Below are 17,327 nucleotides of genomic sequence, written 5' to 3'. Positions count from 1 at the left end.
TTTAAAGGGCCTGGGGCTCCCCTGCTTCTACTGCCCCGGTCCTTCAAATAGCCGCCGGAGCCCTGGAGTAGCGGCGGTGGGGCTCCAGCAACTCTTTGAAGGGCCGGGACGGTAGAAGTAGGGGCGCCCCGGGCCCTTCAAATAGCCGCCGGAGCCCCGCAGCCGCTACCCCAGGGCTCCAGCAGCGGGGCTCTGGAGGCAATTTAAAGGGCCTGGGGCTCCAGCCATGCCTGGGAGCCCCAGGACCTTTAAATTGCCCCCTGGGGAAGCTGGGCTGCCCCAGTATGGTGCACTAGCTCTTGCCGGTACGCCATACCGAGACGAACAGGCTTACTTTCACCTCTGCCTGTGAGTCAATTGACTGCCCAGTAAATCCTCAGCAGGGCCGGCCCACAACATTTTGGCACCTGAGGTAGGGAGCTCAAATGATGCCCCCTCTTTTGGGCCAAAACTTTGAAAGGTCTCAATTCTGCCTTCTTCCCATTCTACTCCTCTCATGGTGCTGCTCTGCCACCTACCCCAATAAAGGAGAACTCACAACTTAAAATGCCTTGTTCACAACACTTCACTTTCAAACGCCTGAACAGCAAATGTAACCTTTCTTGTCTGGCATGTTTATCTGTTTGAATAATCAAAGTGGGGCTTTCCGTGCCTTCTTGGTTGCAAAGATTTGAACTGCTTCCTGCTGAAGGTCCACAGTCTGGGCCAGCTCATGCTCTGTTGAGATGGTTGCAAGGCCGACCAGCCTCTCCTGTGTCATTGTGGAGCGTAGATATGTTTTTCTTAACTTCAGCTTGGAGAAGCTGCATTCTCCACTGGCAACTGTTACAGGAAGTGTTAGAAGTATGCGCAGAGCAACAAAAGCATTTGGAAAGAGGGTGGTCATCTTATTTGTGCACATATATTCCAGAACAGCCTTTGGAGTTGATCCTGCTGAAATGTATCTTGAAAGGGCTTTCAGTTCATCACCTAAATCACTCGCATCAATATCGCGCATGTCATCATGCGTCTCTAGTGCCCTGCATTGCTGCTGTAGGTCTTCTTCAGGTATAGTGAGGAGTTTTGGAATATCCTACAACATCCCAAATATACTGCTGTGTTCCTTGAGCTGCATGAAACGTTCTTCAGCGGACTGTATTGCACAATCTAGCACCTGGTTAAAGAATTCAACTTTGAATTATTGTTTGGGGCCTCTTATGAGGCACGGGATAATCCCATAATCAAAATGTCTTCTTCGGTGACTCTTGTATTCTTGAATGGGTGGGAAAATAGCTTCAGTGTGGAGTTCCTCTGCCAACTTCTGTGCGCTCTTCAGAACGTTTTGAAATCCCTCATCTGACCAGTAAGACTGTAGGTATGACTTTGCTTTGTCCAGTTGTTCCATTGCTCCAGATATATCAAGGTCAACACCTTAGAGTCTCTTGCTTATAACATTTATTTCAAACAGTATGTCATGCCACAACACTAAGCCACATAGAAATGTGAAGTTATGTACGTTTCTGGTGATTCCATTTCCCTCTGCCACTGTTCTCCCATGAACAGTTCCTTTCATAGCATTATCTCCATAATGGCAACTATGGCATCATCTATCTTCCCAATTTGGTGTTTGATAGGCTTTATCGCCTCCACTCGACTTTCCCATTGTGTGGCACTCAGTGGTTTTAGTGTCAGGGAGGATGTTCCCAGATGTTCTCTAGAAGCTGATGCTGCATCACTGACCACCAAGTTCAATGAATGAGAACTGCATGGGACAAAAAAAGCTCGAGGGTTTAACTCTCGGATCCGTGTCTGCACTCCTGTTCTTTCCTCTCACGTTGGCACCATTATCGTAGCCCTGACCTATCATGTCAGCTATCGCAATTCCCATATCTTCCAGCTTTTTAAGAAGCACATTTGTCATACCAGCTCCGGTAGCATCATCAATGCCAATAAATTCTAGAAAATGCTCTCTGACAGTCACCATTGTAGGGACATTTTCACTAGGTTCTGTTGTTACAAAATGCACCATTAAAGTCATTTGTTCTATATGGCTGATGTCAGGTGTGCCGTCCAGAATAACAGAGTAATATCTTGCTGGCTTCAGATCTGCCACAATCTTCTGTTTGACTTTTGTTGCCAGTAACTGTATGGTCTCATTTTGAATGGTTTTTCCAAGGTAGTGGTGTGTGTACCACGACTTGGGAGTTGACTCTTCTTAGATGCTCCTGGAGTACAGCATCAAACTGAGCCACCAGCTCCACAGTTTTAAGGACATTTCCATGGTTTGGCACATACAGCTGATCTGCAGTGCCATGCAGTGCTAGGTTTTGGGTCGCAAGCATTCTCACAGTGGCAATGAGTCTTTTCAGAACATTTTGCCAGTAAAGAGACTCTGATGCAATCTTCTCTTGATGCTGATCATCCATGGTGGCCTTTAACCTTAGTAAAAAGAAAAGGAGTACTTGTGGCACCTTAGAGACTAACCAATTTATTTGAGCATGAGCTTTCTCTTTAACCTTAGTCTCATCTCCAGCTCTTTCCAGCTGTGGAATGCTCTCTGGTGATTTGCTGCCTTCTCATGGCATGCCAGATTTCTAGCCAGATTTTTCCAGTCCTTTGTTCCTGTAGAACCCAATGTGGCTGGAACATTAGACTGGAAGAGTTTGCAACAAAACCAGTGTGCAGCATTCTGGGTTTTTGAGTACATAAGCCATGGCCTCTCCACTTTGTCACCATTGGGGATTTCACGCCAGTAACGTGTTGGATGGAAACTTCTATTTTCATTGTCTTTACGGAACATATAGTTTTTCACTTGCTGTGGCCCATGCAGTACAAGGAAGTTCCTCAGGCTACTGCTCAAGCGGGTCCACAGTCCTGGATCCTCTGGACTCAAGGAACTAAACTCAGCAGCAGCTGTTTCTTGCACCTCCACCACACTCTTCTCTGATCTACACTTTTCTTCAGGAGTGTGCATGGTTACATCCACTTGAGATGGAGATATGGATGCTGTAGCAGCTGCCAGGTCACCTGCATTCTGACTAACTGGAAGATCAGGCATCTCCTCACCACTCACATCCTCACTGGGGCCAGAAGGCTCTCTGTGAACATTTGTGTCTATGTATCTCAGGAGAGCTCCTTCCTGCTTAGATAGAAAAGCTTCCTTTGCTTTCTTTCTTTTTCTGAATGCTGCCCCAGAGGGGCGTTTTCTTCTTTCACTCATGGCTGCTGTTCTGTGCCAGCTAGAGTGGCTCTCAACACTCAGTTGAAGGGGAGAAATAAGCAGGCTGGTAGCAGGGCCTGAGTGAGGGAAGAGATCAGCGTCTTAGGGCCTAACTGGCTCCTACTACTCCAGTTGACGGTCTGTTCTCCTCAAGTGGGTTCAGGGAAGCAGCAGGACACAGGAAGCTCCCTGAGAAGCTGGGGTTAATCAGTCCAGGCTCCTGGGGGGCTAGAGAGGTACATAAGAGGCTCCTCCTCCTCTCTCTCCCTGCAGCTCCTGCTGCTTTCTGTTATTCCCGCTCCCCTTTTCTCCTGCCTGCCTGTTCTGTCTCTTGTGCCCTCCTCCCTCCAGCACAGCACTCCCCCATCTCTGTGCGTCTCGAGCGGAGAGGATACAGATGCACCAGCAGCAGACACCATTTTCCACACTCTGTCCCCGCCCCTCCCCCACAGTCTGGAACCTGAGACTGCTGCCTCAGTTCGCCTCATGGTAAGGCCAGCCCTGATCCTTACCCACCTGGCACAGCAGAGCTTTCCCCCTTTGCCATCCTGGACTGTCACTTTCAGGTCGTGCACTCTCGGGGAGCACAAGCATAGCTGGATGTCCTGGTTGTCCTGAATTGCATACAGCTCCTCTGTGCTTAGCAATGCAGGGGATGTGTCCCACTGTGGATGGCTGGTTCATTAGGGCCATGCCTGGGCTCAACAAACAAACACAGAAGCACTGATGAACTAGAGAAGGACCTAGAGCGGTTGTGATGTGTGGCAGGATTTCACTTGCCTCTCAGCTTGCATAGCCAAGGATGTAGTAGGTCTAGTCCAGCTTTAAAGCAGTGGTCAGAGTGCAGAATACTCCAGCTTCTGTGGGTGAGTCATGGCTTTAAACCAACATGTGCAACCTGACTCAAGGGTTATTCACCATGTCTCCAATCACAGTCAGTCTGTGCCGTAACTCTTGCTAATTGTTTTGTTGTTGTGTCCCACTGCAGAGACGTAGCCCTTAGCATCACGGCGCTCTCGTTTAACCTGTGGTTCACAAAGCTGTACTGTAAGGACTTCAGGCTGGTGAGTACGAAGAGCTGTGGCCAGGACGCTAATGAAATGCTGTCCCTTAAGTGATGACACAGCTTTTAAAGAGTCTTTCCTCTCTCCTAGAATCTGGAGATTTCCGAACAGCTTCTGTACATGCTCAGCAAATCGGTGAAACTGGAGGAGCTGGTGCTGGAAAACAGTGGGTTAAAATTGTAAGGAGAGGGCATTTGTACACGTTTTGCCTCTTGTAAAGGATTCTGGGTAGCATCATAAAAGCCTGCACGGGCAGCAGCTTGCTGCATGTTTTCACCAGTTGTTCTGTGCCTTGTCCATCGTCGGCTGGTAGAATAGCAGAAACGCAGGGCTGACGCTGAATTATTGTCTGCATATTAAATTATCAACTGATGCTAAATCACCTGCCCTTGGCTTCTGGTCACCTTTAAGGCAGGGGAGGGCAAACGACAGCCCGCGGCCTGGATCCTGCCTCTCAGGACTTTCAGGCTGGCCCGCGGGATTGCTAGTCCTGTGGTGCAGTGGGGCTAGGCTGGCACCACGGGAACGGCTGGCACCATGTCCCAGAAGCAGCCGGCACCATCCGGAGGGCCGGGGGGGGCAGAGAGCTCTGTGCGCTGCCCTTGCCTGCAGGCATTGCACCCCACAGCTCCCATTGGCCAAGAATGGGGAATCGCGGCCAATGGGAGCTTCGGGGGTGGTACCTGCAGGCGAGGGCAGCACACGGCGGAGTTGCCTGCTGCACCCCACCCCCAGGAGCCATTGCCACGCAAGCCCAGAGCAGGGAGGGAGCCTGCCTTAGCCCTGCCCTGAGCCCCCTAACCCCCTGCCTTGAGCCCCCTCCTGCACCCCAACCCCCTGCCCTGAGCCCCTTCCTGCACACCGCACCCCCTCCCGCACCCCGCACTCCTTCCCACACCCCAAACCCCTGCCACAGCCCTACATTCATGGCCCTGCATACAATTTCTCCACACAGATGTGGCCCTCGGGCCAAAAAGTTTGCCCATCCCCGTTTTAAGGGGATGAATTTAAATATCCAAAAACTGGGAAAGGGAAAAAAAATTGTCATAATAGAGTAACAGTAACTTGCACTGTAGGCATGGATGATGGCTAGATTATTATTATAGCTCGGAATTTCAGAGGTACCCAGCTCCCAGCAAAAATCCATGGGATTAGTGATTTAGGAGCATTTTCGAAAGCTATGTATGTGTTTTTGGTAACGTTAGCTCAGCTGTATGTCTGGATTCATCCATAGGGCCGCTTCGCGTTGGGAAGAGCTCATGGATGTGACAGGGTGTGGCCCATGAAGGCAAACATCTTTGTTGTGTTCCTGCTGTTGAGTGTTTAAATTTGCCGCCCTGGTTTTGCAGTAATGTGTTTAACTATCATTTTGAGAGAAGAGAGAGGGTTCCCCTCTGCATGACTCAGCCAGGCTCTGAAGTTCACCTGACCAGGGAATGGCCCGAGCAGGGGAATTTCACACTTCTGCTACTCTTTGGCTGGAGACGACTTTCTGCTGTGTTACAGGAGAACTGCAGCCAGCATGGCAGAGAAGTGCCATCTCTGGGATGGCGGCACTGCTGAGAGAGCTGGCTGCCACCTTTGCTGCAGCATGAGCGATCGCTCAGCACCCTAGGGACCGACAGGTGTAATGCATCCGACCTCCACCACTTAGTGCCTCTCCTCCCCCACCCCCAGCCTGGCCCTGCCCCAGAGGCACCATGTGACCCCAGCGCTATTTTCCTGTGACGGGCTGTGAGACGTTTGGTGCCTGGCGCCTGGCCGTGTTGGGAATACTCGAACGCTGGATGTGTTGTAAAGTGAGATCCATTCCCTTGCAGTGAATTTGCCCAAAGGATGGCCCAGGCGTTAAGAGGAAACCCGGACTCAGCTCTAAGCGCCATCAGCCTGGCTGGCAACCAGCTGGAGGACAGAGGTACCTTACGCTTCCGTCCCAACAGACACGGCCCCTTCAGAGTGTCCCAGCTGCTTCTGACAGTGTGCAGGGTTTACGGCCCGTCCTTTTCAGCCCCTCTGGTTCCTGTCCCGCCTCCGCCCAGAGGCCAGTTGGAGCTGGCTGGGTTTGAGACACACCTCACCCCACATCCAGCCTCCCTCCCACCTTCGCTCTCCTCTTGAAAGCAGCGGCTGCACTTCCCAAGGCAGCATGTGTGGCCTGTGAATCCCTGATCTCGTCCCCACGTGGAAGCGCTTCCAGCCATGGGCGGCGAGTTCAATGGGCCCATGGTGCCCGGGCACCAGGAATATTCCTGTCCCAGGGGCCCGGCTCCAGCAAAGTTTCCCACCTCCCCTCCCCAACACACACACACTCCCCCCACGCTTCCCCCGGCCCCACCTACCGCCCCCGGGTGATTTAAAACAGCCCGGGGGCTCCCGCCACCAGCCACAGCGCAGCGGGGCTGAGCGGCTTCCTGCGCGCTCGCTCCACGTGGCTGTCGGCAGGTCCTTGCAGCCCGTGTGAGGGGGTGTGGCACTGCGCGCTGCCCCCCCCAACACCCCTGCGGCCAATGGGAAGACAGCAGCGTGAGGAGACCCCCCCCGGCCTGCCCCGCCTAGGAGCCGCTGCCGGAGGAGGTGCCCCAGGTAAGCATCGAACCCCCCATTCACTTCCAGAGCCTGCACCCACACCCCCTCTGCAAACACACCCTTCGGCCCCCAAATTTCCTCCTGCACCCCCACCTCCTCTTGCCCCCAAACTCCCTCCCAGAGCCTGCATCCCTCACCCCCTCCTGCACCCTGAACCTCCTCCCCCCTAACTCCCTCTTGCACTCCCACCCCTCCCCTGCACCTACTTTTGTCCCCAAACTCCCTCCCAGAGCCTGCACACCCACCCCCCCTGCACCCCCGCCCCCTGCCCAGAGCCTGCACCCAGCGCCCAAACTTGTTCCCAGAGCCTGCATTCCAGACCCCCTTCCCCACACAAACTCCCTCCCAGAACCCGATCTCTCACCCCTTCTGCACCCAAATTCCCTTCCAGAGCCTGCACCCCTCCTGCACCCCAATCCCCTGCCCCAGCCCAGAGCCTGTACCCAAACTCCATCCCAGAGCCTGCATCCCAGACCCCATCGCCCACCAAACTCCCTCCCAGAACCTGACCTCTCACCCCTTCTGCACCCAAACTCCCTCTCAGAGCCTGCCTCCTCACCCCCTCGTGCACCCCAATCGCCTGAACCCCAGACGCGCCCCCCAAACTCCCTCCCAGAGCCTGACCTCTCACCCCTTCTGCACCCAAACTCCCTCTCAGAGTCTGCCTCCCCACCCCCTCGTGCACCCCAATCGCCTGAACCCCAGATGCCCCCCCACAAACTCCCTCCCAGAGCCTTAGGCAGGTGTGTGTGGGGAGTTTGGGGGGGGCATGTTTCTGGGCACCACCAAAATTTCTACAAACCTGCCTCCCCTGCTTCCAGCGAAGGGTTGGGTGTGTGGATAAAGCACAGTAGCTACGCCAGCAAGCCTGTAGCTTGGGGCGTGCGGTGAGGAGCACTGGGACACACACTCACCCGCTAATGTCTCGCTCCCTGGCCCGCAGCCTCTTCGCTCGTCCTGGAGAGGGCAGATGTGTGAAGTGCGTCTTGAGAACAGTGGGCAGGCTCAGTCTGTGCTGCCCCGCACAGGGCTCTTGACTTCCTTCTGCTTCCAGCAGGCCCTCAGCTGAGCATCCCTGAACCAGCAGCCGTGGTGCCCACCCTCCCATGGGAGCGCAAGGAGGGAGAGAGCGAGTGCTAAGGCAGGGTCGCTGGGGGGCTGCGGGGTTGATAGATTGTGAGTTTTGTGTATTTAATTAGTGTCACCGCAGGAGAGAGGACCTAAATTCTAACCCTATTTAAAGATAAATCCTAACAACTTGCTAGAAACCAAGAGATTCCTTTCTGGCTAGGCACGAACTCACATGTTCCTTACAACACAACTAGTGCATCTCCGTCTGAACTGTCTCCTCGCCCTCCCACGCTGCAGCCTTTCGGCTGCTTGCTCCATTCCTTTTCAATGTGTGACGCCCCCCCTTCCATCAGGACCAAGGCAGGGGTTTGGCTGGATCAGAGCAGGGCATTACTTCATTGGGTTAGGTACCCTTGCTTTTGGCAAGTGCCTTGTACCTGATGCTTCCTAGGCAGGTAAACCCTCCTGGCGAGCTGCCAGCACTGACCAGTGGGTGGGGGAAGATGCCTTCCCCTCCTTCCCGGCCCTAGCACAAAGGGTAACATCCTTTGGCCTGTTTGACCTCTGGCTCATGTTGCTGCACTTGCATGAATTGACACCAGTTCTTTGCCTGTTACATTTTACTGCCTATTTATCACTTTCTTAGGGCTTGTCTGCATGGGGAATGCAGGGCAAGCTAGTGGGAAGTAGTCAGAGTGGGAATTGAAGGCATACTGTCCCCAGCTTTATCCCTCCCTGTGTAGATGAGCCCTTAGTGTTGGCCCCCTAGTGGGGGCTGGTCTGCCCCACCACGGTAGCTCTGCCGTTTCCTCGGGAAGAACTCTCTCTCTCTCTCTCTCTCTCTCTCTCAGAGAAGTGGGTGCTGTGAATAGGGGAAGGTGGGAACAAATTGATGAGCATGCCAACGTAACAAATCCCCCAGGTGCTGTGTATATGGGGCAGTCACGGACTGTATGTTGTGGCAGAGAAGGGGCTGGCAAGTGTCTGTTTAGTATGTACATAGATGGTGCATGTGATACTTTTCTAAGCACTGCCTGCAGGGAATGCTCATGCCTTGGGTGTGGGAGCTGGTAGGGGTCTGGCAAGCAGCGTACGTCGGGGCTCTGCATGCCCCTGCTGTGTCCAAGTGCCTTCCTGCCCCGCCCTAGGAACAGAAGAAGACCGTAGCTCTTTCAGCATGTTTTCTGCAGCGCGCAGCACCTGTCCCTGGCCCTGTCAGCCCCTTGCTGGTTGATTTGTGTTTGTCATGCTGCGCGTTACCGTCAGGAGGGCTCGGCTCTCGGTCAGACACCGGCTCGGGAGAGCAACCCTGTGAGCTGTACTGAGGTCTGTACTGGAGGCTGCGTCCCCAGTGCTGGCCGCAGGGCCTACGTGGCAATGCCGGGGGAGCCCCTCGCGGCAGTTGCTGCGGCTCTGTGAGACGACCGCCTGTGTGGATCCACGCGATGTGTCTGAGCTCACCGCGGCCTGCGGTGTGGTGATGAGGCCTTGCACCATATGCCCTGCTGTGGGGCAGGAGAGATACAGTCCCAAGTCCCTAGCTCTCCGGGCCCTGGTGTGTCTGTCACCCAGAGATGCCATGGAAGGCAAGTGTTGGTTTCCCTGCAGCATGCGGAGTCGGGGGCAGCACGTGCCTTGGGCTCTAGGCTGCTGTCTGACCTCCTTTGTGTCTGATTTTAGGGCTGGATCCTGCAAACACATAGGCTTGCTCTACACATTAAACTTATACCAGGATAGCTGTGTTGATCAGGGTGCAGGACCCCCGCCCCAGCAAACCCCCCAGTGCAGATGCAGCTCTGCTGACAGAAGGTGTCTGTCAGTGAAGGTAACGTCGTTTGGGGCAGTTCCTTCGCTGGCAGAGCTCTTCCTCCTGGTGGCGTGTGCTGTGTCTAGACTAGGGACGTGGCAGCTGGGAGCATGTTTAGCTGGGCTGAGAGACAGACTTGTGCTAACAGTAGCAGTGTGGTGGTAGTGACGTGAGTGGTGGTTCGGGCTCGCTGCCCGAGCCCACCTGACCCTCCCGGCTCTGAGCTCGGGTGCTAGCTAGCCTGAGCTGCTGCCTGCCACAGCACCTGCTCTGCTGTTTGTAGCATGCCAGCTCAGGCGAAGCCAGCCCAGGTCTGCCTAGCCAGGCTGGAGGCTCGCTTCCAGCTGCAGTGTAGCAAACCCTGAGCGGCCATGCTGACATGGGCTCTGCAGTGGAGAAGTGGCCTTATTCCTGGGCCTGAAGTGCCTGGGCCTCGCACAACACCCAGGCCAAGGTGTTTGCAGGATTGATCCTTCTCTTAGAGAAGCAATGCTTGGGGGGCCACGCAGAGTCATGTGCCCCTCCAGATTTCTGCTAGCGTTTGCGGGCCAGGGCCCCTCCGTGTGCAGCAGCTCCTGGAGCTGGTGAGCTGCAAGCTGCGGCCCCTGGGAGAGGCGGCAGCAAACAGCTGGGAGCTGCAGGGTGGGGCTGCTGAGGGTAAGGGAGGAGTGTGACTCAAGCTTTAAATTGTGCCCCCCCCATCAGCATGTACCAGTTGTCTCAACTTACAGGCCCCTTGGGATGGGGACTTGTGGCATCAGAGCCGGAAGCATGCAGCCGGTGGCTGACAAGCGATGATGCTCTATGGCTGTGGGTGCAATGGCTGAGCCCCTGTTGCCTGTCTGCTCTCAGGCCCCTCTGCTCTCTCCTCAGGGATAACTGCATTCAGCCAGTACATTGAGAAACGCACCAAGGGCCTGCGCAGCCTCAACTTCTCTAGGACTTCGCTGACTGCCAAAGGTATATACAGATATAGAGAAGCATAGATCTGGAAGGGACCTCGAGAGGTCTCTAGTCCAGTCCCCTGCACTCATGGCAGGACTAAGTATTATCTAGACCATCCCTGAGAGGTGTTTGTCCAACCTGATCTTAAAAACCCCAATGATGGAGATTCCACAACCTCCCTAGGGAATTTATCCCAGTGCTTCACCACCCTGACAGTTAAGAAGTTTTTCCTAATGTCCAACCTAAACCTCCCTTGATGCAAAGTAATCCTATTGCTTCTTGTCCTGTCCTCAGAAGAAATTTTTTTCTCCCTCCTCCTTGTAATAACCTTTTAGGTACTTGAAAACTGTTATCATGTCCCCCCTCAGTCTTCTCTTCTCCAGACTAACCAAACCCAGTTTTTTCAGTCTTCCCTCGTAGGTCATGTTTTCTAGACCTTTAATCATTTTTGTTGCTCTTCTCTGGACTTTCTCCAATTTTTCCACATCTTTCCTAAAATGTGGTGCCCAGAACTGGAAATAATATTCCAGCTGAGGCCTAATTACTTCTAGTGTCTTGCTTACAATACTCCTGCTAATGATGTTCGCTTGTTTTTCAACAGCGTTACACTGTTGACTCATATTGAGCTTGTGGTCCACTATGACCCCCAGATCCCTTTCCACAGTACTCCTTCGTAGGCAGTCATTTCCCATTTTGTATGTGTGCAACTGATCATTCCTTCCTGTAGTAAGGTAGATACCCACTCCTGCCCTGAGGGGCTTAAAACAGTCCTGGAGAGGGCTGGGGCTGTGGGCTAGAAGCTGGGCTGATTGGGGAAGTGGCCACAGCTGGGCCATGCCCCAATCAGGTCACAGCTGGCCTGTATAAGAAGGCCAGGGCAGCCAGAAGTAGACTCTCTCTTCCTCCCTTTAGAGGGAGAAAGGCCTGGTTGCTGGGCAGCTTGAGAGAGAGTGTACCTGATGTGGAGCAGGGCTGGGGGAAGGCTGGAGGGGCTGGGGAGCTCCAGCCTGAAAACCCTCCAGGCTGCAGGCCAAGAGTAAGGCCAAATAGGTACTGGGGTTGCAGGGGGCAGTCCACGGGTAGGCAGAGGCAGCAGGTCCAAACCCCTTCCCCTGTGATGAGTGGCTGATACACTGCAGTCTGCCCAGGGAGCGGGGCTAAGTGAGGACTGGCAGTAGCCAAGACTGAGATGAAGTGGGGATAGTGGGTGGGGGGTTCCTCTGGGTGGGGAGACCCTGAGACTGAGGGGTTATTGCCAGAGGGGCAGCACCCCAGACAAAAGGGCACCGGGTCCGGGAGGGATATGGGGGGCCAGTGACAGGTGGGGCACCGACCTGCAGAGAGCGCTCCAGAGGCTGGTGAGCTAATTCCCAAGGACGACCAGCAGGAGGTGCCGCAGGGGTGAGTCCCACCTGCTTAGAAGTGGTGGAGAATGCAGGCAGAGACAGTCCGCCCCTGATATAAGGGAAGGCAAGGACTAGGACTAGTGTCTTGAGAGACATTGGGTGGAGAAGATAGAACCCAGACATCCTGGGGTGTATTTTGCGGAGGCCCCAGGGGTTAATGTTGGTTGGAGTCTGGGGTCAGGGCCCAGGCCAAAGGGGGTTGATGACCCACAGGGACTATGGGAGGAGCAGAGGGCTCTCCGTAGACAGTTGGGGCAGCTGGCGAGGGAGCAGCGGGCCCTAGTAAGACTCCTCCGCCAGGAGTTTCAAGGATGGTGGGGGATGCTGAGTGTCCGGGCCAGGAGGCCAGTGGCAGAACAAAGGACGTGTCACGCCTGCAGAAAACAGGGACATTTGAAAAGGGATTGTCCCTACTGGGACGGGGGCAGGGCACCTCGCCTGGAGGAGAGACAGGGACAATTCCTGCGGACAGTCGCTGGGTGACGGAACGTGGGTAGCTGTCAACATCTTGGGCCTGTGGGCAGAAGGGCCACTCGCGGTGGGCATGCCCAGGCCAGAGGGACACGGAAAGGTCCAGGGCAGCGAGGAGGCAGAGGGCCTGTTGGGGCTGCCGGACACTGGGCCACATAAGGATGCACTGCCTCAGGGGAACTGAGGAGAGGCTGGAGGAGGTTCATGTGGGCCCGGAAAGACCAAAACTGAAGGAGGTGACAGCCCGGATGGAGGGAACCCTGCAGGAGGTGGGCACCCAGACAATCAAAAGGCCAGTCACTGAGGATGAGACCCAGACCATGTGGGCCCAGTGGGAGGCCAGGACTCAGGTGGGGGGAGCCATGTAACAGTGGGAACGCAGACCCAGGGGGAAGAGGGTCTGGAAAACCCGGATGTACAGGCATGGCTGGAGGCCGCAGATCGGGCCCGCCGGAGGGTGGAGACCCAGGTCCAGGAGATGTCCCAAGCCTGGGAGGCTGCAGAGAAGAGATGCACAAGCCTGGAGGGGTGACCATGGAAGGCTAATTTTGGGGAGCCCAGGCTGAGGGGCCCCCCTTCCCCCAGGGGTGGAGGTTTTGAGGGGGTGTGTGTAGCAGGGTAGACACCCGCTCCTGCCCTGAGGGGCTTACAACAGCACGGGAGAGGCCTGGGGCTGTGGGCTAGAAGCTGGGCCGATTGGGGAAGTGGCCACAGCTGGGCCACACCCCAATCAGGCCACAGCTGGCCTGTATAAGAAGGCCAGGGCAGCCAGGAGTAGAGACTCTCTCTCTCTCTCTCTCTCCCTTTAGCAGGAGAAGGGCCTGGTTGCTGGGGAGCTTGAGAGAGTACCTGAGGTGGAGCGGGGCTGGGGAGCTCCAGCCTGGGACCCCCCCCCCCAGGCTGCAGGCCAAGAGTAAGGCTAAATAGGTACTGGGGTTGCAGGGGGCAGCCCACGGGTAGGCAGAGGCAGCAGGTCCAAACCCCTTCCCCTGTGATGAGTGGCTGATACACTGCAGTCCACCCAGGGAGCGGGGCTAAGTGAGGACTGGCAGCAGCCAAGACTGAGATGAAGTGGGGATAGTGGATGGTGGGTTCCCCTGGGTGAGGAGATCCTGAGACTGAGGGGTTACTGCCAGAGGGGCAGCACCCCAGACAAAAGGGCACTGAGTCCAGGAGGGACACGGGGGGGCCAGTGACAGGCGGGACACTGACCTGCAGAGGGTGCTCTGGAGGCTGGTGAGCTAATTCCCAAGGACGACCAGCAGGAGGTGCCACAGGGGTGAGTTCCACCTTCTTACACTTCTGATGTGGAGTACTTTGCATTTGTCCTTATTGAATTTCATCCTATTTACTTCAGACCATTTCTCCAGTTTGTCCAGATCATTTTGAATTTTAATCCTGTCCTCCAAAGCACTTGCAACCCCTCGCAGCTTGGTATCGTCTGCAAACTTTATAAGCGTACTCTCTACGCCATTACTTAAATCATTGATTAAGATATTGAACAGAACCAGAACCGATCCTTGCGGGACTTCACTTGTTGTGCCCTTACAGCATGACTGTGAACCGCTGATAACTACTCTCTGGGGACGATTTTCCAACCAGTTATGCACCCACCTTATAGTAGCTCCATCTAGGTTGTATTTCTAAAGTCAAGATATACCACATCTATCGCTCCCCCCCCCCCCCACCCTCACAAGGCTTGTTATCCTGTCAAAGAAGGCTATCAGGTTGGTTTGTCATGATTTGTTCTTGACAAATCCATGCTGACCATTATTTATCACCTTATTATCGTCTAGGTGTTTGCAAATTGATTGCTTAGTTATTTTCTCCATTATCTTTCCTGGTACAGAAGTTAAGCTGGCTGGTCTGTAATTCCCCAGGTTGTCCTTATTTCCCTTTTTATAGATGGGCACTATATTTGCCCTTTTCCAGTCTTCTGGAACGTCTTCCATGACTTTTCAAAGATAATTGCTAATGGCTCAGATATCTCTTCAGTCAGCTCCTTGAGTATTCTAGAATGCATTTCATCAGACCCTGATGATTTGAAGACCTCTAACTGGTCTAAGTAATTTTTGACTTGTTCTTTCCCTATTTTGGAAATGATCCTACCTCATTTTCACTGGCATTCACTATATTAGACGTTCGGTTTTCACCAAGAAGATTGGTGGTGATGGAAACAAAGAAGTCATTAAGCACCTCTGCCGTTTCCACATTTTCTGTTAATGTCTCTCTTCTCCCCCCACCCCCCCAACGCCCATTGAGTAACGGGCCTACTCTGACCTTGGTCTTTCTCTTGCTTCTAATGTATTTGTAGAATTTTTTCTTGTTTCCTTTTATGTCCCTAGCTAGTTTGATTTCATTTTGTGCCTTGGCTTTTCTAATTTTGTCCCTACATACTTGTGTTATTTGTTTATATTCATCCTTTGTATTTTGACTGAGTTTCCACCTTTTGTAGGACTCTCTTTTGAGTTTTAGATCAATGAAGATCTCCTGGTTAAGCCAGGGTGGTCTCTTGCCGTACTTCTTATCTTTCCCACGCAGTGGAATAGTTTGTTCTTGTGCCCATAATAATATTTCTTTGAAAAACCGCTAACTGTCTTCAATTGTTTTTCCCCTTAGACTTGCTTCCCTGGGATTTTACCTACCAATTCCCTGACTTTGCTAAAGTCTGCCTTCTTGAAATCCATTGTCTTTATTGTGCTGTTATCCCTCCTACCATTTCTTAGAATCATGAACGCCACCATTTCATGATCACTTTCACCCAAGTTGCCTTTCACTTTCAAATTCTCAACCTGTTCCTCCCTATTTGTCAAAATCAAATCTAGAACAGTCTCCCCCATAGTAGCTTTCTCCACTTTCTGAAATAAAAAATTGTCTCCCATACATTCCAAGAACTCATTGGATGATCTGTGCCCTGCTGTGGTGGTTTCCCAACAGATGTTTGGGTAGTTGAAGTCCCCCATCACCACCAAGTCCTGTGCTTTGGATGTGTCTTGATGGGGTTTGCGTTGGTTTCTGGGATGGGGCAGGGCTCACAAAACCTCCTCGCTGCCTTTGGGACCCTTTACAGGAGCCAGAGGGCTCCAGGCTAGCACGGGAAACCTTCCCACAAGAGTGTGAAAGAGGGTGGCGGGGCTGCCCTGGCCTGCATTTCCCCTGGAGCCATCATGCTGGGCCCCAGGCCTCTTCGGGCAGTGTCCCTCTGCATTCCTCTTGCCAAGGGGCCAGGCCTCAATAGCCCAGTCTAGCCCTAACTGTGGAATGACTGATCTTGGTCCTAGGCGCTCTTGGCTTGGGCGCTGCCCAAGTGCGTGTGCAGGGGGCCCCTTTTCAAAGTCAAGTGGCCAAAGAGCTCTGGTGGGTGCTGTGGACACTATGTGGGAGGGCTGGCTCTCAGAGTCCCAGCGGCTCCTAGGGGGGTTTAAGGAGAGAATTCCGCTGTGGGATGGTCCCTCTTCACCTGCCATGTCTCGGCAGTCTGAACCAAGCAGGGCTCTGGGATTGCAGGGTTTCTACCATGACAATGTCCTTCTCTGCTCTGCATCCACTCTTGGGTCCCCACCATGCTCACCGGCTTCTCCCTTCCCTCGGGCAGGAGCGAGCACTTTATGCCAGTCCCTTGCATCTAATGGAATCTTCAGCGCCTCACTTCAGCACCTGGATCTCTCGGGGAATCCTGGCATCTTTACCACGGACGATGCCAGCGTACGTATAAATAGCTCCCTGCAGGTAGGAAGGTCCAAGCCAGAGAAACGCAACTAAAACCTGAGCAGCGTGTACAGTGAGCTGAGATGTCTCTTCTCTCTCCCTCTCGCTCTGGGCAATGGGACGCGTGGTGGCAGCTCAGACGTACCTGCTGGGGTGGGGCTAAAAGTAGCAGAGACCCCATGGCAGCACAGGTCAGGGCAGGCTTGCTGCATGTGGGTGTTAACTCAGGTTGCTAGCCCACTCCGGGGTCCATGCTGCTCTTGGTCCCCAAGCTAGCTAGGCTAACGCTAGTGCAGATAAGGCTCCCCGACCTGCAGTCACATCTCTGATGGGAGTGAAGACTCTCTCTAGCGTGTGTTGCATTTTCTGGAGGTTTAACGATTTAGGTCAGAAGAGTCTGGCCCATCAGCTGGGTCTGTTGTTGGGGTTTGGTCAGATTTTTGGGCTGCCCCCTTTGCCATTTGATGCCAAAATGTTCAGAAGGGGCTATTGCTTTTTGGGTGCCCACTTGAGACCCTGTGCCCAGCCCCCACAGCTCCTGTGGACTCCTGTGGGAGCTCAGTGTCTTCAAAAGCCCCCCAAATCAGAGGCCACTCTTGGCAAATCTATTGCAGGTCACTTTGGCCAAGCAGCCAACTCCATTTCTGCTTCCCCTGGCGCTGCTGCCCAGGGGAAGGGGCTGAGTGGGGAGGAGGAGGTGCTTGGGGGAAGGAGAGTCTGGGTTCACCCCCAGGCTGGTTTGTTTCCTTCTCGCTTTCTTGGGCTGAACATTAACCCTGCCAAACCCCAGGAGAAAGGCTGTCTGCCTGTGAGCCAGGCTCACTCCTGATTCCTGGGCAGGAATGTCCTGCAGTCAGCCCCAGGTGCGAGGAGACGCTGCCTCTAGAAAAACCCTTCCAGCAGACCCTTAAATCCACGTCTTCTCTCCCCACAGAGCTTGCACAGCTTCCTCAGCCATGCCAACTCGGTGTCTCATCTCAACCTGGCCGGCACAGACTGTGCTTTGGATGCAGTAAGTAGCAAGGGGCTGTTCTCCACTCATCTGTGCTGAGGGGACCTTCCTTCTTGCC

General features: G+C 54.0%; 1 protein-coding gene across 1 annotated transcript in view; it reads left to right on the top strand.

The window, feature by feature from the left end:
* CARMIL2 (capping protein regulator and myosin 1 linker 2) overlaps nt 1-17,327 on the top strand; it is a 139,302-nt gene that overhangs the window by 30,621 nt on the left and 91,354 nt on the right. The window contains exons 9-14 of the mRNA XM_077830718.1: nt 4,188-4,263; nt 4,354-4,442; nt 6,084-6,178; nt 10,601-10,687; nt 16,145-16,254; nt 17,192-17,269. Of these exons, the coding sequence (XP_077686844.1) occupies nt 4,188-4,263; nt 4,354-4,442; nt 6,084-6,178; nt 10,601-10,687; nt 16,145-16,254; nt 17,192-17,269 (535 nt within the window). The remainder of the gene's footprint in view (nt 1-4,187; nt 4,264-4,353; nt 4,443-6,083; nt 6,179-10,600; nt 10,688-16,144; nt 16,255-17,191; nt 17,270-17,327) is intronic.

Source organism: Eretmochelys imbricata, chromosome 12 (genome assembly GCF_965152235.1).
Source record: "Eretmochelys imbricata isolate rEreImb1 chromosome 12, rEreImb1.hap1, whole genome shotgun sequence".
In the NCBI taxonomy this organism is placed as follows: domain Eukaryota; kingdom Metazoa; phylum Chordata; order Testudines; family Cheloniidae; genus Eretmochelys; species Eretmochelys imbricata.
This window is presented reverse-complemented; position numbering and strand designations above follow the sequence as displayed.